The sequence below is a fragment of the Gymnoscopelus microlampas genome (assembly GCF_963454915.1).
Source record: "Gymnoscopelus microlampas genome assembly, chromosome: 23".
Lineage (NCBI taxonomy): Eukaryota > Metazoa > Chordata > Actinopteri > Myctophiformes > Myctophidae > Gymnoscopelus > Gymnoscopelus microlampas.
In genome coordinates, this window is record NC_139960.1 from 3,392,779 (window position 1) to 3,413,216 (window position 20,438).

The 20,438-nt window shown below is 45.8% G+C and overlaps 1 protein-coding gene across 1 annotated transcript in view; it reads right to left on the reverse strand.

The window, feature by feature from the left end:
• Positions 1-636: 636 nt before the first annotated feature.
• LOC311039781 (ras-related protein Rab-19) overlaps positions 637-20,438 on the reverse strand; it is a 50,468-nt gene continuing 30,666 nt past the window's right edge. Inside the window, exons 4-5 of the mRNA XM_084049762.1 lie at positions 1,852-1,955; positions 637-932 (exon numbers count right to left, since the gene is read on the reverse strand). Coding sequence (XP_083905888.1) covers positions 741-932; positions 1,852-1,955 — 296 coding nt within the window. The 3' untranslated portion in view covers positions 637-740. The remainder of the gene's footprint in view (positions 933-1,851; positions 1,956-20,438) is intronic.

A 20,438-nucleotide genomic window follows, 5' to 3' on the forward strand; every position in this document is an offset into this window, starting at 1 on the left:
GGTGCCCCCCCAAGGTTGGTGCCCAGTGCTGCAGCACCTAAAGTCCTTGCATTAAGCCAGCACTGGTTGTTAGTACGTAGAGCTCCACTTTTGGGCAAAGACATTTTGGTCATAGAGGGTAAAAAGGAGGGGATCAAGTATAGACCCCTGGGGGACCCTGGTCAACAGAATACAGGGTTTATGTGGTTAATAGACAGTTTGTTTTCTATTCTTCTGCCACATTTAAGGTTCTGGTTCCAGATGCATCCATTGCCTCTTTTTGGCGACAATGACTAAGCAAGCCGTGCCGTCTCGCCAAACGTACTTCACAGGTTCTGTATTTGTTCCTGTTACGCTATGCGGTTCTGTTTCAGGTTAAGGTTCCTCAGAACCTTATTTGGGCCCTTTTCAGGAGAGGTGGAACCCAAAACCTTTCTAAATGAGTGAAAATAATAGATCTACAAGCTCACAACGAGTCGCAACATGTTGTGAGCTTGTAGATAGGCTCTTTTCACTTTTTTGTTGAGTTTGTTTTATCTCCCTCCATCTGAGAGAGATGGAGAGAGAGAGAGATGGAGAACCTCTCCATCCCTCTCTCTGTCTCTGTGTGTCTGTCTGTCTGTCTGTCCCTCTCTCTCTCTTGTGTGTCTCTCAGTGTCTTTCCATCTCTCTCTGTCTCTCTCTCTCTCTCTCTCTCTCTCTCTCTCTCTCTCTCTCTCTCTCTCTCTCTCTCTCTCTCTCTCTCTCTCTCTCTCGTCCTGTCAGCAGCAGGTCTTCTTCTCCGGGGCGGGGGTGTAGGCGGCCGCTCCGTTGACGGGTCGGGAGTCGGCTCGGAGGAGGACGCGCGGTGAGTCGCCGCTGCTCCCTGGCGCCTCCTGCTGGACACTGAGGCCGTTGCGGGACATCAGCTCCCTGGCCATCAGCATGAAGGCGTCCTCCACGTTCTGGCTCTCCTGGAGAGGAACACCGGAAGTTATTGATATTGAATAGAGTAAAAAGAAGTACTGTAAGACAGTGGTTCCCCACATGATTTTGGGGTGGTCCCAAGATGACAGTGACAGAAAAAAAGTCCATTACTGCATGCATCAAACGTAATCAACAAACTACACTATAAAAACTGTCAAACAAATTGTCAAATAATATAAGAAAGAGGCAAAAAATAGCAGAGCTACTACAACCTCACAACGCCTCGTGTAGCTTGTAGCTCTTCTATTTTCACAATATCTATCTGTGGAACCGAGTCTAACAAAATGTAATGCCTCAACTCCTACAAATGCTTGTCAGGGTGGGAGGTCCCCAGTATGATTATTTTGGGAGGTCCCCAGTTCTAATATGATTGTTTTGGGGGTCCCCAGTTCAAATATGATTATTTTGGGGGTCACGGCCTGAAAAGGCTGTAAGATACAGCAAGGGTAGCGATACACCATCACAAAAAAGCACGGGTCTTGTAAATATGTATATATATTTTTCCTATACATTTTTTTATTATTATTTCACAAGATTAAAACATTTCTAAAAAGTAAGAAAATCCATTCCACAACAGATACAGACACAGAGAGAGAGAGAGAGAGAGAGAGAGAGAGAGAGAGAGAGAGAGAGAGAGAGAGAGAGAGAGAGAGAGAGAGAAAGAGAGAGCGAGAGAGAGAGAGAGCTTTACAAAGACAGGAAGCCAGGAGAGAGAGAAATGAAGGGATAAGGGAGATGTAGAATGAGAGGTGAAGGGGAGGAAGGAGAATTAGACACACTTGATGCGTGTGTGTGTGTGTGTGTGTGTGTGTGTGTGTGTGCGTGCGTGCGTGCGTGCGTGCGTGCGTGCGTGCGTGCGTGCGTGCGTGCGTGCGTGCGTGTGTGTGCGTGTGTGTGTTCCTGCACCTTAGCAGAAGTCTCCAGGGCAGCCAGGACTCCTCTCTCCTTGGCCAGACAGCAGGCCTCCTGGAAGCGAACCTGACGGTCCGACTCCAAATCACTTTTATTACCTACATGGTGTCAGAAAGAGACAGGCGAATTACAATCACATATCGATGTTTTCGGGCAGAATGACCTTATCTCCATATTTTAGTTTTTCCTCCCCCTTAAATTCATGCCCTACTTGATCATATTACCGTTACAAAAAAGCATAAAAGGTTGCAGATCTACAAGCTTGAAACGCAGAGCGAAGTGGCGCGTTTCGAGTTTGTCAATATGCTACTTTTGCTGACTAGTGACTAAAACTAGCGTGGCAACACAGCACAATTTCAACATAGGAAATTAAAGTTTGAAGCCTTAACCAGTCAGCCATCACTGGTGTGATAGAAACCATAGATAGTGGCTGACAGAGTCTAAGGTGGTCCTGTACCCCTTTATGAAACACACAAAGTCTGAACTGGATATGTTCCAGTGAGTGAAAACATCTGGATGGTTGTTACAGCACTGCTAATCACATCACAATCACACTGATTAGCATTAGACACTCAAACAGAGTTCATACAAAATAATAATCAGATATCCAATATGTACACCTAGTGAAAGTAGAAGTGATGTAATAGTGTAAATAATGCAGAGAATGAGCAGAGATGTTCAGTCCAAGCCAGATCTCAAGTACTGATTGCTGCATTTTTCACACATGTGACAAATACAGCTGTGATGACCGAGTGGTTAAGGTGTTGAACTTGAAATCCAATGGGGTTTCCCCGCGCAGGTTGGAACCCTGCTCACAGCGTAGTGATACAGTGATCACATTTTAGTAACAGAGTACTGAGGGTCCTACACACCTTTAGGACTTCAGTCTGAACTGTCTATGTTCCAGTGAGTGTGGAACATGGGTGTTACAGCACCCATGTTTGTTTAAAATAATAAGCAGACATCCAATCTGTACACCTAATAAAAAGTATAAGTGAGGAGGTCTCTGTGAGAATGACTGCTCATACAAGAGACAAGAACGCCTGTGATGACCGAGTGGTTAAGGTGTTGGACTTGAAATCCAATGGGGTTTCCCTGCGCGGGTTCGAACCCTGCTCACAGCGTAGTGATACAGTCTTCACATTTAGGACCTCAAATCTCATACTGTATAGCACTGGTCTTTATTTGCTTTCAAGTCAAGTCGGGTCTTAAATCTGAACTCTGTCCTGACTATAAAGGGGCTACATGCTATCATCCACTGTCCGGACTTTGTAGGAACTGGCTGACGCAGTCAAGGATGGACCAGAGTCACGTCACAAGTCTAAGACTCAAGCTCTCTGTGAGAATGACTGCTCATAAAAGAGACAAATACGGCTGTGATGACCGAGTGGTTAAGGTGTTGGACTTGAAATCTAATGGGCTTTCCCCGCGCAGGTTCGAACCCTGCTCACAGCGTAGTGATACAGTCTTCACATTTAGGACCTCAAATCTCATACAGTCTGTGTAACACTGGTCTTTATTTGCTTTCGAGTCGAGTCAAGTCGGGTCTTAAATCTGAACTCTGTCCTGACTATAAAGGGCCTACATGCTACCATTTACCGTCCGGAATTTGTAGGTACTGCCTGACGCAGTCAAGGGTAGACCGGAGACACGTCACGTCTTTACATAGAGTTGCAAGTTCTGAGCTTTACTACCTAAGTCTGAATCGAGTCAAGGTCTCTCCAGCTTTGACACTGATTAGTTATCTCTTATTTAAACACAGCTGTGATGGCCGAGTGGTTAAGGCGTTGGACTCGAAATCCAATGGGGTTTCCCCGCGCAGGTTGGAACCCTGCTCACAGCGTACTGAGGGTCCTACACACCTTCAGGACTTCAGTCTGAGTTGTCTGTGTTACAGTGAGTGAAAACATCTGGATGGGTGTTAGAGCACCGCACTCAAACAGAGTTTCTTCAAAATAATAAGCTGACATGCAATCTGTACACCTAATAAAAAGTAGAAGAGAGGAGGTCTCTGTGAGAATGACTGCTCATAAAAGAGACAAATACGGCTGTGATGACCGAGTGGTTAAGGTGTTGGACTTGAAATCCAATGGTGTTTCCCCACGCAGGTTCGAACCCTGCTCACAGCGTAGTGATACAGTCTTCACATTTAGGACCTCAAATCTCATATAGTCTGTGTAACACTGGTCTTTATTTGCTTTCGAGTCGAGTCAAGTCGGGTCTTAAATCTGAACTCTGTCCTGACTATAAAGGGCCTACATGCTACCATTTACCGTCCCGAATTTGTAGGTACTGCCTGACGCAGTCAAGGGTAGACCGGAGACACGTCACGTCTTTACATAGAGTTGCAAGTTCTGAGCTTTACTACCTAAGTCTGAATCGAGTCTAGGTCTCTCCAGCTTTGACACTGATTAGTTATCTCTTATTTAAACACAGCTGTGATGGCCGAGTGGTTAAGGCGTTGGACTCGAAATCCAATGGGGTTTCCCCGCGCAGGTTGGAACCCTGCTCACAGCGTACTGAGGGTCCTACACACCTTTAGGACTTCAGTCTGAGTTGTCTGTGTTACAGTGAGTGAAAACATCTGGATGGGTGTTAAAGCACCGCACTCAAACAGAGTTTCTTCAAAATAATAAGCACACAGGCAATCTGTACACCTAATAAAAAGTAGAAGTGAGGAGGTCTCTGTGAGAATGACTGCTCATAAAAGAGACAAATACGGCTGTGATGACCGAATGGTTAAGGTGTTGGACTTGAAATCCAATGGGGTTTCCCCGCGCAGGTTCGAACCCTGCTCACAGCGTAGTGATACAGTCTTCACATTTTGGACATCAAATCTCATATAGTCTGTGTAACACTGGTCTTTATTTGCTTTCGAGTCAAGTCGGGTCTTAAATCTGAACTCTGTCCTGACTATAAAGGGGTTACATGCTACCATCCACTGTCCGGACTTTGTATGTACTGGCTGACGCAGTCAAGGATGGACCAGAGTCACGTCACAAGTCTAAGACTCAAGCTCTCTGTGAGAATGACTGGTCATAAAAGAGACAAATACGGTTGGATGACCGAGTGGTTAAGGTGTTGGACTTGAAATCCAATGGTGTTTCCCCACGCAGGTTCGAACCCTGCTCACAGCGTAGTGATACAGTCTTCACATTTAGGACCTCAAATCTCATATAGTCTGTGTAACACTGGTCTTTATTTGCTTTCGAGTCGAGTCAAGTCGGGTCTTAAATCTGAACTCTGTCCTGACTATAAAGGGCCTACATGCTACCATTTACCGTCCGGAATTTGTAGGTACTGCCTGACGCAGTCAAGGGTAGACCGGAGACACGTCACGTCTTTACATAGAGTTGCAAGTTCTGAGCTTTACTACCTAAGTCTGAATCGAGTCTAGGTCTCTCCAGCTTTGACACTGATTAGTTATCTCTTATTTAAACACAGCTGTGATGGCCGAGTGGTTAAGGCGTTGGACTCGAAATCCAATGGGGTTTCCCCGCGCAGGTTGGAACCCTGCTCACAGCGTACTGAGGGTCCTACACACCTTTAGGACTTCAGTCTGAGTTGTCTGTGTTACAGTGAGTGAAAACATCTGGATGGGTGTTAAAGCACCGCACTCAAACAGAGTTTCTTCAAAATAATAAGCACACAGGCAATCTGTACACCTAATAAAAAGTAGAAGTGAGGAGGTCTCTGTGAGAATGACTGCTCATAAAAGAGACAAATACGGCTGTGATGACCGAGTGGTTAAGGTGTTGGACTTGAAATCCAATGGGGTTTCCCCGCGCAGGTTCGAACCCTGCTCACAGCGTAGTGATACAGTCTTCACATTTTGGACATCAAATCTCATATAGTCTGTGTAACACTGGTCTTTATTTGCTTTCGAGTCAAGTCGGGTCTTAAATCTGAACTCTGTCCTGACTATAAAGGGGTTACATGCTACCATCCACTGTCCGGACTTTGTATGTACTGGCTGACGCAGTCAAGGATGGACCAGAGTCACGTCACAAGTCTAAGACTCAAGCTCTCTGTGACAATGACTGGTCATAAAAGAGACAAATACGGCTGTGATGACCGAGTGGTTAAGGTGTTGGACTTGAAATCCAATGGTGTTTCCCCACGCAGGTTCGAACCCTGCTCACAGCGTAGTGATACAGTCTTCACATTTAGGACCTCAAATCTCATATAGTCTGTGTAACACTGGTCTTTATTTGCTTTCGAGTCGAGTCAAGTCGGGTCTTAAATCTGAACTCTGTCCTGACTATAAAGGGCCTACATGCTACCATTTACCGTCCGGAATTTGTAGGTACTGCCTGACGCAGTCAAGGGTAGACCGGAGACACGTCACGTCTTTACATAGAGTTGCAAGTTCTGAGCTTTACTACCTAAGTCTGAATCGAGTCTAGGTCTCTCCAGCTTTGACACTGATTAGTTATCTCTTATTTAAACACAGCTGTGATGGCCGAGTGGTTAAGGCGTTGGACTCGAAATCCAATGGGGTTTCCCCGCGCAGGTTGGAACCCTGCTCACAGCGTACTGAGGGTCCTACACACCTTCAGGACTTCAGTCTGAGTTGTCTGTGTTACAGTGAGTGAAAACATCTGGATGGGTGTTAGAGCACCGCACTCAAACAGAGTTTCTTCAAAATAATAAGCTGACATGCAATCTGTACACCTAATAAAAAGTAGAAGAGAGGAGGTCTCTGTGAGAATGACTGCTCATAAAAGAGACAAATACGGCTGTGATGACCGAGTGGTTAAGGTGTTGGACTTGAAATCCAATGGTGTTTCCCCACGCAGGTTCGAACCCTGCTCACAGCGTAGTGATACAGACTTCACATTTAGGACCTCAAATCTCATATAGTCTGTGTAACACTGGTCTTTATTTGCTTTCGAGTCGAGTCAAGTCGGGTCTTAAATCTGAACTCTGTCCTGACTATAAAGGGCCTACATGCTACCATTTACCGTCCCGAATTTGTAGGTACTGCCTGACGCAGTCAAGGGTAGACCGGAGACACGTCACGTCTTTACATAGAGTTGCAAGTTCTGAGCTTTACTACCTAAGTCTGAATCGAGTCTAGGTCTCTCCAGCTTTGACACTGATTAGTTATCTCTTATTTAAACACAGCTGTGATGGCCGAGTGGTTAAGGCGTTGGACTCGAAATCCAATGGGGTTTCCCCGCGCAGGTTGGAACCCTGCTCACAGCGTACTGAGGGTCCTACACACCTTTAGGACTTCAGTCTGAGTTGTCTGTGTTACAGTGAGTGAAAACATCTGGATGGGTGTTAAAGCACCGCACTCAAACAGAGTTTCTTCAAAATAATAAGCACACAGGCAATCTGTACACCTAATAAAAAGTAGAAGTGAGGAGGTCTCTGTGAGAATGACTGCTCATAAAAGAGACAAATACGGCTGTGATGACCGAATGGTTAAGGTGTTGGACTTGAAATCCAATGGGGTTTCCCCGCGCAGGTTCGAACCCTGCTCACAGCGTAGTGATACAGTCTTCACATTTTGGACATCAAATCTCATATAGTCTGTGTAACACTGGTCTTTATTTGCTTTCGAGTCAAGTCGGGTCTTAAATCTGAACTCTGTCCTGACTATAAAGGGGTTACATGCTACCATCCACTGTCCGGACTTTGTATGTACTGGCTGACGCAGTCAAGGATGGACCAGAGTCACGTCACAAGTCTAAGACTCAAGCTCTCTGTGAGAATGACTGGTCATAAAAGAGACAAATACGGTTGGATGACCGAGTGGTTAAGGTGTTGGACTTGAAATCCAATGGTGTTTCCCCACGCAGGTTCGAACCCTGCTCACAGCGTAGTGATACAGTCTTCACATTTAGGACCTCAAATCTCATATAGTCTGTGTAACACTGGTCTTTATTTGCTTTCGAGTCGAGTCAAGTCGGGTCTTAAATCTGAACTCTGTCCTGACTATAAAGGGCCTACATGCTACCATTTACCGTCCGGAATTTGTAGGTACTGCCTGACGCAGTCAAGGGTAGACCGGAGACACGTCACGTCTTTACATAGAGTTGCAAGTTCTGAGCTTTACTACCTAAGTCTGAATCGAGTCTAGGTCTCTCCAGCTTTGACACTGATTAGTTATCTCTTATTTAAACACAGCTGTGATGGCCGAGTGGTTAAGGCGTTGGACTCGAAATCCAATGGGGTTTCCCCGCGCAGGTTGGAACCCTGCTCACAGCGTACTGAGGGTCCTACACACCTTTAGGACTTCAGTCTGAGTTGTCTGTGTTACAGTGAGTGAAAACATCTGGATGGGTGTTAAAGCACCGCACTCAAACAGAGTTTCTTCAAAATAATAAGCACACAGGCAATCTGTACACCTAATAAAAAGTAGAAGTGAGGAGGTCTCTGTGAGAATGACTGCTCATAAAAGAGACAAATACGGCTGTGATGACCGAGTGGTTAAGGTGTTGGACTTGAAATCCAATGGGGTTTCCCCGCGCAGGTTCGAACCCTGCTCACAGCGTAGTGATACAGTCTTCACATTTTGGACATCAAATCTCATATAGTCTGTGTAACACTGGTCTTTATTTGCTTTCGAGTCAAGTCGGGTCTTAAATCTGAACTCTGTCCTGACTATAAAGGGGTTACATGCTACCATCCACTGTCCGGACTTTGTATGTACTGGCTGACGCAGTCAAGGATGGACCAGAGTCACGTCACAAGTCTAAGACTCAAGCTCTCTGTGACAATGACTGGTCATAAAAGAGACAAATACGGCTGTGATGACCGAGTGGTTAAGGTGTTGGACTTGAAATCCAATGGTGTTTCCCCACGCAGGTTCGAACCCTGCTCACAGCGTAGTGATACAGTCTTCACATTTAGGACCTCAAATCTCATATAGTCTGTGTAACACTGGTCTTTATTTGCTTTCGAGTCGAGTCAAGTCGGGTCTTAAATCTGAACTCTGTCCTGACTATAAAGGGCCTACATGCTACCATTTACCGTCCGGAATTTGTAGGTACTGCCTGACGCAGTCAAGGGTAGACCGGAGACACGTCACGTCTTTACATAGAGTTGCAAGTTCTGAGCTTTACTACCTAAGTCTGAATCGAGTCTAGGTCTCTCCAGCTTTGACACTGATTAGTTATCTCTTATTTAAACACAGCTGTGATGGCCGAGTGGTTAAGGCGTTGGACTCGAAATCCAATGGGGTTTCCCCGCGCAGGTTGGAACCCTGCTCACAGCGTACTGAGGGTCCTACACACCTTTAGGACTTCAGTCTGAGTTGTCTGTGTTACAGTGAGTGAAAACATCTGGATGGGTGTTAAAGCACCGCACTCAAACAGAGTTTCTTCAAAATAATAAGCACACAGGCAATCTGTACACCTAATAAAAAGTAGAAGTGAGGAGGTCTCTGTGAGAATGACTGCTCATAAAAGAGACAAATACGGCTGTGATGACCGAGTGGTTAAGGTGTTGGACTTGAAATCCAATGGGGTTTCCCCGCGCAGGTTCGAACCCTGCTCACAGCGTAGTGATACAGTCTTCACATTTTGGACATCAAATCTCATATAGTCTGTGTAACACTGGTCTTTATTTGCTTTCGAGTCAAGTCGGGTCTTAAATCTGAACTCTGTCCTGACTATAAAGGGGTTACATGCTACCATCCACTGTCCGGACTTTGTATGTACTGGCTGACGCAGTCAAGGATGGACCAGAGTCACGTCACAAGTCTAAGACTCAAGCTCTCTGTGAGAATGACTGGTCATAAAAGAGACAAATACGGCTGTGATGACCGAGTGGTTAAGGTGTTGGACTTGAAATCCAATGGGGTTTCCCCACGCAGGTTCGAACCCTGCTCACAGCGTAGTGATACAGTCTTCACATTTAGGACCTCAAATCTCATATAGTCTGTGTAACACTGGTCTTTATTTGCTTTCGAGTCGAGTCAAGTCGGGTCTTAAATCTGAACTCTGTCCTGACTATAAAGGGCCTACATGCTACCATTTACCGTCCGGAATTTGTAGGTACTGCCTGACGCAGTCAAGGGTAGACCGGAGACACGTCACGTCTTTACATAGAGTTGCAAGTTCTGAGCTTTACTACCTAAGTCTGAATCGAGTCAAGGTCTCTTCAGCTTTGACAATGATTAGTTATCTCATGTTTATACACAGCTGTGATGGCCGAGTGGTTAAGGCGTTGGACTCGAAATCCAATGGGGTTTCCCCGCGCAGGTTCGAACCCTGCTCACAGCGTACTGAGGGTCCTACACACCTTTAGGACTTCAGTCTGAGTTGTCTGTGTTACAGTGAGTGAAAATATCTGGATGGGTGTTAAAGCACCGCACTCAAACAGAGTTTCTTCAAAATAATAAGCTGACATGCAATCTGTACACCTAATAAAAAGTAGAAGAGAGGAGGTCTCTGTGAGAATGACTGCTCATAAAAGAGACAAATACGGCTGTGATGACCGAGTGGTTAAGGTGTTGGACTTGAAATCCAATGGGGTTTCCCCGCGCAGGTTCGAACCCTGCTCACAGCGTAGTGATACTGTCTTCACATTTTGGACATCAAATCTCATATAGTCTGTGTAACACTGGTCTTTATTTGCTTTCGAGTCAAGTCGGGTCTTAAATCTGAACTCTGTCCTGACTATAAAGGGGCTACATGCTACCATCCACTGTCCGGACTTTGTAGGTACTGGCTGACGCAGTCAAGGATGGACCAGAGTCACGTCACAAGTCTAAGACTCAAGCTCTCTGTGAGAATGACTGGTCATAAAAGAGACAAATACGGCTGTGATGACCGAGTGGTTAAGGTGTTGGACTTGAAATCCAATGGGGTTTCCCCGCGCAGGTTCGAACCCTGCTCACAGCGTAGTGATACAGTCTTCACATTTAGGACCTCAAATCTCATACAGTCTGTGTAACACTGGTCTTTATTTGCTTTCGAGTCGAGTCAAGTCGGGTCTTAAATCTGAACTCTGTCCTGACTATAAAGGGCCTACATGCTACCATTCACCGTCCGGAATTTGTAGGTACTGCCTGACGCAGTCAAGGGTAGACCGGAGACACGTCACGTCTTTACGTCGAGTTGCAAGTTATGAGCTTCACTACTTAAGTCTGAATCGAGTCTAGGTCTCTCCAGCTTCTACACTGATTAGTTATCTCTTATTTAAACACAGCTGTGATGGCCGAGTGGTTAAGGCGTTGGACTCGAAATCCAATGGGGTTTCCCCGCGCAGGTTCGAACCTTGCGTACTGAGGGTCCTACACACCTTTAGGACTTCAGTCTGAGTTGTCTGTGTTACAGTGAGTGAAAACATCTGGATGGGTGTTAAAGCACCGCACTCAAACAGAGTTTCTTCAAAATAATAAGCAGACAGGCAATCTGTACACCTAATAAAAAGTAGAAGTGAGGAGGTCTCTGTGAGAATGACTGCTCATAAAAGAGACAAATACGGCTGTGATGACCGAGTGGTTAAGGTGTTGGACTTGAAATCCAATGGGCTTTCCCCGCGCAGGTTCGAACCCTGCTCACAGCGTAGTGATACAGTCTTCACATTTTGGACATCAAATCTCATATAGTCTGTGTAACACTGGTCTTTATTTGCTTTCGAGTCAAGTCGGGTCTTAAATCTGAACTCTGTCCTGACTATAAAGGGCCTACATGCTACCATCCACTGTCCGGACTTTGTAGGTACTGGCTGACGCAGTCAAGGATGGACCAGAGTCACGTCACAAGTCTAAGACTCAAGCTCTCTGTGAGAATCACTGGTCATAAAAGAGACAAATACGGCTGTGATGACCGAGTGGTTAAGGTGTTGGACTTGAAATCCAATGGGGTTACCCCGCGCAGGTTCGAACCCTGCTCACAGCGTAGTGATACAGTCTTCACATTTAGGACCTCAAATCTCATATAGTCTGTGTAACACTGGTCTTTATTTGCTTTCGAGTCGAGTCAAGTCGGGTCTTAAATCTGAACTCTGTCCTGACTATAAAGGGCCTACATGCTACCATTCACCGTCCGGAATTTGTAGGTACTGCCTGACGCAGTCAAGGGTAGACCGGAGACACGTCACGTCTTTACATAGAGTTGCAAGTTCTGAGCTTTACTACCTAAGTCTGAATCGAGTCAAGGTCTCTTCAGCTTTGACAATGATTAGTTATCTCATGTTTATACACAGCTGTGATGGCCGAGTGGTTAAGGCGTTGGACTCGAAATCCAATGGGGTTTCCCCGCGCAGGTTCGAACCCTGCTCACAGCGTACTGAGGGTCCTACACCCCTTTAGGACTTCAGTCTGAGTTGTCTGTGTTACAGTGAGTGAAAACATCTGGATGGGTGTTAAAGCACCGCACTCAAACAGAGTTTCTTCAAAATAATAAGCTGACATGCAATCTGTACACCTAATAAAAAGTAGAAGAGAGGAGGTCTCTGTGAGAATGACTGCTCATAAAAGAGACAAATACGGCTGTGATGACCGAGTGACTAAGGTGTTGGACTTGAAATCCAATGGGGTTTCCCCGCGCAGGTTCGAACCCTGCTCACAGCGTAGTGATACAGTCTTCACATTTTGGACATCAAATCTCATATAGTCTGTGTAACACTGGTCTTTATTTGCTTTCGAGTCAAGTCGGGTCTTAAATCTGAACTCTGTCCTGACTATAAAGGGCCTACATGCTACCATCCACTGTCCGGACTTTGTAGGTACTGGCTGACGCAGTCAAGGATGGACCAGAGTCACGTCACAAGTCTAAGACTCAAGCTCTCTGTGAGAATCACTGGTCAAAAAAGAGACAAATACGGCTGTGATGACCGAGTGGTTAAGGTGTTGGACTTGAAATCCAATGGGGTTTCCCCGCGCAGGTTCGAACCCTGCTCACAGCGTAGTGATACAGTCTTCACATTTAGGACCTCAAATCTCATATAGTCTGTGTAACACTGGTCTTTATTTGCTTTCGAGTCGAGTCAAGTCGGGTCTTAAATCTGAACTCTGTCCTGACTATAAAGGGCCTACATGCAACCATTCACCGTCCGGACTTTGTAGGTACTGCCTGACGCAGTCAAGGGTAGACCGGAGACACGTCACGTCTTTACATAAGCTGAATTCCATTCCCCAAAACTCGGTCACTCGCTCACTCTCCTCGCTTCCTCCACTCGCGCCTAAGCCCCGCCCCTGCGAGGAGCCGAGGATTATTTGAGAGGACGAGTGGTCGAGCGGTTTCCCTCAAAGGATCGGACTGCACTCAGCAGCGTCATTTTAAAGCGACGGCAAATTCCGCGATCACTTATGACATCTCACACAGCTAGACCAGAGCCGTGGATGAAAATATACATGCATAGAATAATATGCAGGTATAGAATTATACAGAATATAAGAATAGACAATTCCTCAATGTGGATGGCCACATCGTTATCTTTATAGTTAACATTGTTGTGCAAGGCCATTTATTCCTGAAATAGTGAATGAAGTGCCAGGATGAGCAAACTTACATTTATGAATTTAATCCTGACCTGTCCCTCTTTTTGCTCGTACAGTCCCCAGAACCCCAGTACAAAAATGTACTCCATGAAGTGTAGATGTGTGTCAAAAAGGAAACGTCGCAGCCGAGGGGCGCGCAGAACGGTGGATGCATATTTATAGCAGGAACAGCTTCATATTTAACTATAGCCATACTCATTCAATTCTGAACCGATTCTTAAAATGTAAAATTCTCTATTTAGCTGTGAAGGGTCTTCTTTCATGTGTATCAGTCATGATTGTTTCACTAACAAACAATATTAAATATCGGCGGGTCCTTCTTCTCCATCGCGCTGTTCGCGCACCTCCCGTTTTCTTTTCTTTTTCTTCGTCCCAGAAGTTAAAAATGTTAACATAATCTTTGTCTCAGTCATTTATAGTAGTCCGTGTACTGCATTGAGGCATGCACGAATAGAAACAGCTTTTGAGACAGAAAGTGTGCACAATATATTACAATGTATAATTGTATTATGCTTTATATCATTCAACAACGCAATAAAGCCAGTGGCTTGTTGCGGTCTTTTCAGTTACTTTACACTGTGTGTGTGTGTGTGTGTGTGTGTGTGTGTGTGTGTGTGTGTGTGTGTGTGTGTGTGTGTGTGTGTGTGTGTGTGTGTGTGTGTGTGTGTGTGTGTGTGTGTGTGTGTGTGAGATGCGCAACGAGTGAGCGGCGGCGGCGAGGGGGGGGGGGTGCGGCCGGTGTTTTCGGCACATGTGGAGGAGGAGGACCATGTAAACGTCACGGGAGAAGGGGAAAAAAACAAAAAAAAGTGTACACGTGATGCGGAAGTCTGCCGCGGAGGAGCTGTTGAGAGTGGCCGAGCATACACTTGATGTACACTCGCTCAATGCGGAAGTGGAGAGCCTCCTCGCCGACTCCACTCGACTCCACTCGCCCCCTCCAAGAAGCACATGAACAATTGGACCGCGACTACTTCCGGTTCGAAGTCGGAGTGACCGAGTGGGAGTGAGCGAGTGGCCGAGATTTTCGGTATTGGAATTTGGCTATAGAGTTGCAAGTTCTGAGCTTTACTATCTAAGTCTGAATCGAGTCAAGGTCTCTTCAGCTTTGACACTGATTAGTTATCTCATGTTTATACACAGCTGTGATGGCCGAGTGGTTAAGGCGTTGGACTCGAAATCCAATGGGGTTTCCCTGCGTAGGTTCGAACCCTGCTCACAGCGTACTGAGGGTCCTACACACCTTTAGGACTTCAGTCTGAGTTGTCTGTGTTACAGTGAGTGAAAACATCTAGATGGGTGTTAAAGCACCGCACTCAAACAGAGTTTCTTCAAAATAATAAGCAGACAGGCAATCTGTACACCTAATAAAAAGTAGAAGTGAGGAGGTCTCTGTGAGAATGACTGGTCATAAAAGAGACAAATACGGCTGTGATGACCGAGTGGTTAAGGTGTTGGACTTGAAATCCAATGGGCTTTCCCCGCGCAGGTTCGAACCCTGCTCACAGCGTAGTGATACAGTCTTCACATTTTGGACATCAAATCTCATATAGTCTGTGTAACACTGGTCTTTATTTGATTTCGAGTCAAGTCGGGTCTTAAATCTGAACTCTGTCCTGACTATAAAGGGGTTACATGCTACCATCCACTGTCCGGACTTTGTAGGTACTGGCTGACGCAGTCAAGGATGGACCAGAGTCACGTCACAAGTCTAAGACTCAAGCTCTCTGTGAGAATGACTGGTCATAAAAGAGACAAATACGGCTGTGATGACCGAGTGGTTAAGGTGTTGGACTTGAAATCCAATGGGGTTTCCCCGCGCAGGTTCGAACCCTGCTCACAGCGTAGTGATACAGTCTTCACATTTAGGACCTCAAATCTCATATAGTCTGTGTAACACTGGTCTTTATTTGCTTTCGAGTCGAGTCAAGTCGGGTCTTAAATCTGAACTCTGTCCTGACTATAAAGGGCATACATGCAACCATTCACCGTCCGGACTTTGTAGGTACTGCCTGACGCAGTCAAGGGTAGACCGGAGACACGTCACGTCTTTACATAGAGTTGCAAGTTCTGAGCTTTACTACCTAAGTCTGAATCGAGTCAAGGTCTCTTCAGCTTTGACACTGATTAGTTATCTCATGTTTATACACAGCTGTGATGGCCGAGTGGTTAAGGCGTTGGACTCGAAATCCAATGGGGTTTCCCTGCGCAGGTTCGAACCCTGCTCACAGCGTACTGAGGGTCCTACACACCTTTAGGACTTCAGTCTGAGTTGTCTGTGTTACAGTGAGTGAAAACATCTGGATGGGTGTTAAAGCACCGCACTCAAACAGAGTTTCTTCAAAATAATAAGCAGACAGGCAATCTGTACACCTAATAAAAAGTAGAAGTGAGGAGGTCTCTGTGAGAATGACTGCTCATAAAAGAGACAAATACGGCTGTGATGACCGAGTGGTTAAGGTGTTGGACTTGAAATCCAATGGGGTTTCCCCGCGCAGGTTCGAACCCTGCTCACAGCGTAGTGATACAGTCTTCACATTTTGGACATCAAATCTCATATAGTCTGTGTAACACTGGTCTTTATTTGCTTTCGAGTCAAGTCGGGTCTTAAATCTGAACTCTGTCCTGACTATAAAGGGGTTACATGCTACCATCCACTGTCCGGACTTTGTATGTACTGGCTGACGCAGTCAAGGATGGACCAGAGTCACGTCACAAGTCTAAGACTCAAGCTCTCTGTGAGAATGACTGGTCATAAAAGAGACAAATACGGCTGTGATGACCGAGTGGTTAAGGTGTTGGACTTGAAATCCAATGGGGTTTCCCCACGCAGGTTCGAACCCTGCTCACAGCGTAGTGATACAGTCTTCACATTTAGGACCTCAAATCTCATATAGTCTGTGTAACACTGGTCTTTATTTGCTTTCGAGTCGAGTCAAGTCGGGTCTTAAATCTGAACTCTGTCCTGACTATAAAGGGCCTACATGCTACCATTTACCGTCCGGAATTTGTAGGTACTGCCTGACGCAGTCAAGGGTAGACCGGAGACACGTCACGTCTTTACATAGAGTTGCAAGTTCTGAGCTTTACTACCTAAGTCTGAATCGAGTCAAGGTCTCTTCAGCTTTGACAATGATTAGTTATCTCATGTTTATACACAGCTGTGATGGCCGAGTGGTTAAGGCGTTGGACTCGAAATCCAATGGGGTTTCCCCGCGCAGGTTCGAACCCTGCTCACAGCGTACTGAGGGTCCTACACACCTTTAGGACTTCAGTCTGAGTTGTCTGTGTTACAGTGAGTGAAAATATCTGGATGGGTGTTAAAGCACCGCACTCAAACAGAGTTTCTTCAAAATAATAAGCTGACATGCAATCTGTACACCTAATAAAAAGTAGAAGAGAGGAGGTCTCTGTGAGAATGACTGCTCATAAAAGAGACAAATACGGCTGTGATGACCGAGTGGTTAAGGTGTTGGACTTGAAATCCAATGGGGTTTCCCCGCGCAGGTTCGAACCCTGCTCACAGCGTAGTGATACTGTCTTCACATTTTGGACATCAAATCTCATATAGTCTGTGTAACACTGGTCTTTATTTGCTTTCGAGTCAAGTCGGGTCTTAAATCTGAACTCTGTCCTGACTATAAAGGGGCTACATGCTACCATCCACTGTCCGGACTTTGTAGGTACTGGCTGACGCAGTCAAGGATGGACCAGAGTCACGTCACAAGTCTAAGACTCAAGCTCTCTGTGAGAATGACTGGTCATAAAAGAGACAAATACGGCTGTGATGACCGAGTGGTTAAGGTGTTGGACTTGAAATCCAATGGGGTTTCCCCGCGCAGGTTCGAACCCTGCTCACAGCGTAGTGATACAGTCTTCACATTTAGGACCTCAAATCTCATACAGTCTGTGTAACACTGGTCTTTATTTGCTTTCGAGTCGAGTCAAGTCGGGTCTTAAATCTGAACTCTGTCCTGACTATAAAGGGCCTACATGCTACCATTCACCGTCCGGAATTTGTAGGTACTGCCTGACGCAGTCAAGGGTAGACCGGAGACACGTCACGTCTTTACGTCGAGTTGCAAGTTATGAGCTTCACTACTTAAGTCTGAATCGAGTCTAGGTCTCTCCAGCTTCTACACTGATTAGTTATCTCTTATTTAAACACAGCTGTGATGGCCGAGTGGTTAAGGCGTTGGACTCGAAATCCAATGGGGTTTCCCCGCGCAGGTTCGAACCTTGCGTACTGAGGGTCCTACACACCTTTAGGACTTCAGTCTGAGTTGTCTGTGTTACAGTGAGTGAAAACATCTGGATGGGTGTTAAAGCACCGCACTCAAACAGAGTTTCTTCAAAATAATAAGCTGACATGCAATCTGTACACCTAATAAAAAGTAGAAGAGAGGAGGTCTCTGTGAGAATGACTGCTCATAAAAGAGACAAATACGGCTGTGATGACCGAGTGGTTAAGGTGTTGGACTTGAAATCCAATGGGGTTTCCCCGCGCAGGTTCGAACCCTGCTCACAGCGTACTGAGGGTCCTACACACCTTTAGGACGTCAGTCTGACTTGTCTGTGTTACAGTGAGTGAAAACATCTGGATGGGTGTTAAAGCACCGCACTCAAAGAGAGTTTCTTCAAAATAATAAGCTGACATGCAATCTGTACACCTAATAAAAAGTAGAAGAGAGGAGGTCTCTGTGAAAATGACTGCTCATAAAAGAGACAAATACGGCTGTGATGACCGAGTGGTTAAGGTGTTGGACTTGAAATCCAATGGGGTTTCCCCGCGCAGGTTCGAACCCTGCTCACAGCGTATTGATACAGTCTTCATATTTTGGACATCAAATCTCATATAGTCTGTGTAACACTGGTCTTTATTTGCTTTCGAGTCAAGTCGGGTCTTAAATCTGAACTCTGTCCTGACTATAAAGGGGCTACATGCTACCATTCACTGTCCGGACTTTGTAGGTACTGGCTGACGCAGTCAAGGATGGACCAGAGTCACGTCAAAAGTCTAAGACTCAAGCTCTCTGTGAGAATGACTGGTCAAAAAAGAGACAAATACGGCTGTGATGACCGAGTGGTTAAGGTGTTGGACTTGAAATCCAATGGGGTTTCCCCGCGCAGGTTCGAACCCTGCTCAAAGCGTAGTGATACAGTCTTCACATTTAGGACATCAAATCTCATACTGTATAGCACTGGTCTTTATTTGCTTTCGAGTCAAGTCGGGTCTTAAATCTGAACTCTGTCCTGACTCTAAAGGGCCTACATGCTACCATTCACCATCCGGACTTTGTAGGTACTGGCTGACGCAGTCAAGGGTAGACCGGAGACACGTCACGTCTTTACGTCGAGTTGCAAGTTCTGAGCTTCACTACTTAAGTCTGAATCGAGTCTAGGTCTCTCCAGCTTTGACACTGATTAGTTATCTCTTATTTAAACACAGCTGTGATGGCCGAGTGGTTAAGGCGTTGGACTCGAAATCCAATGGGGTTTCCCCGCGCAGGTTCGAACCCTGCTCACAGCGTACTGAGGGTCCTACACACCTTTAGGACTTCAGTCTGAGTTGTCTGTGTCACAGTGAGTGAAAACATCTGGATGGGTGTTAAAGCACCGCACTCAAACAGAGTTTCTTCAAAATAATAAGCTGACATGCAATCTGTACACCTAATAAAAAGTAGAAGAGAGGAGGTCTCTGTGAGAATGACTGCTCATAAAAGAGACAAATGCGGCTGTGATGACCGAGTGGTTAAGGTGTTGGACTTAAAATCCAATGGGGTTTCCCCGCGCAGGTTCGAACCCTGCTCACAGCGTAGTGATACAGTCTTCACATTTAGGACCTCAAATCTCATACAGTCTGTGTAACACTGGTCTTTATTTGCTTTCGAGTCGAGTCAAGTCGGGTCTTAAATCTGAATTCTGTCCTGACTATAAAGGGCCTACATGCTACCATTTACCGTCCGGAATTTGTAAGTACTGCCTGACGCAGTCAAGGGTAGACCGGAGACACGTCACGTCTTTACGTCGAGTTGCAAGTTCTGAGCTTCACTACTTAAGTCTGAATCGAGTCTAGGTCTCTCCAGCTTTGACACTGATTAGTTATCTCTTATTTAAACACAGCTGTGATGGCCGAGTGGTTAAGGCGTTGGACTCGAAATCCAATGGGGTTTCCCCGCGCAGGTTCGAACCCTGCTCACAGCGTACTGAGGGTCCTACACACCTTTAGGACTTCAGTCTGAGTTGTCTGTGTTACAGTGAGTGAAAACATCTGGATGGGTGTTAAAGCACCGCACTCAAACAGAGTTTCTTCAAAATAATAAGCTGACATGCAATCTGTACACCTAATAAAAAGTTGAAGAGAGGAGGTCTCTGTGAGAATGACTGCTCATAAAAGAGACAAATACGGCTGTGATGACCGAGTGGTTAAGGTGTTGGACTTGAAATCCAATGGGCTTTCCCCGCGCAGGTTCGAACCCTGCTCACAGCGTAGTGATACAGTCTTCACATTTTGGACATCAAATCTCATATAGTCTGTGTAACACTGGTCTTTATTTGCTTTCGAGTCAAGTCGGGTCTTAAATCTGAACTCTGTCCTGACTATAAAGGGGCTACATGCTACCATCCACTGTCCGGACTTTGTAGGTACTGGCTGACGCAGTCAAGGATGGACCAGAGTCACGTCACAAGTCTAAGACTCAAGCTCTCTGTGAGAATGACTGGTCATAAAAGAGACAAATACGGCTGTGATGACCGAGTGGTTAAGGTGTTGGACTTGAAATCCAAAGGGGTTTCCCCGCGCAGGTTCGAACCCTGCTCACAGCGTAGTGATACAGTCTTCACATTTAGGACCTCAAATCTCATACAGTCTGTGTAACACTGGTCTTTATTTGCTTTCGAGTCGAGTCAAGTCGGGTCTTAAATCTGAACTCTGTCCTGACTATAAAGGGCCTACATGCTACCATTCACCGTCCGGAATTTGTAGGTACTGCCTGACGCAGTCAAGGGTAGACCGGAGACACGTCACGTCTTTACATAGAGTTGCAAGTTCTGAGCTTTACTACCTAAGTCTGAATCGAGTCAAGGTCTCTTCAGCTTTGACAATGATTAGTTATCTCAT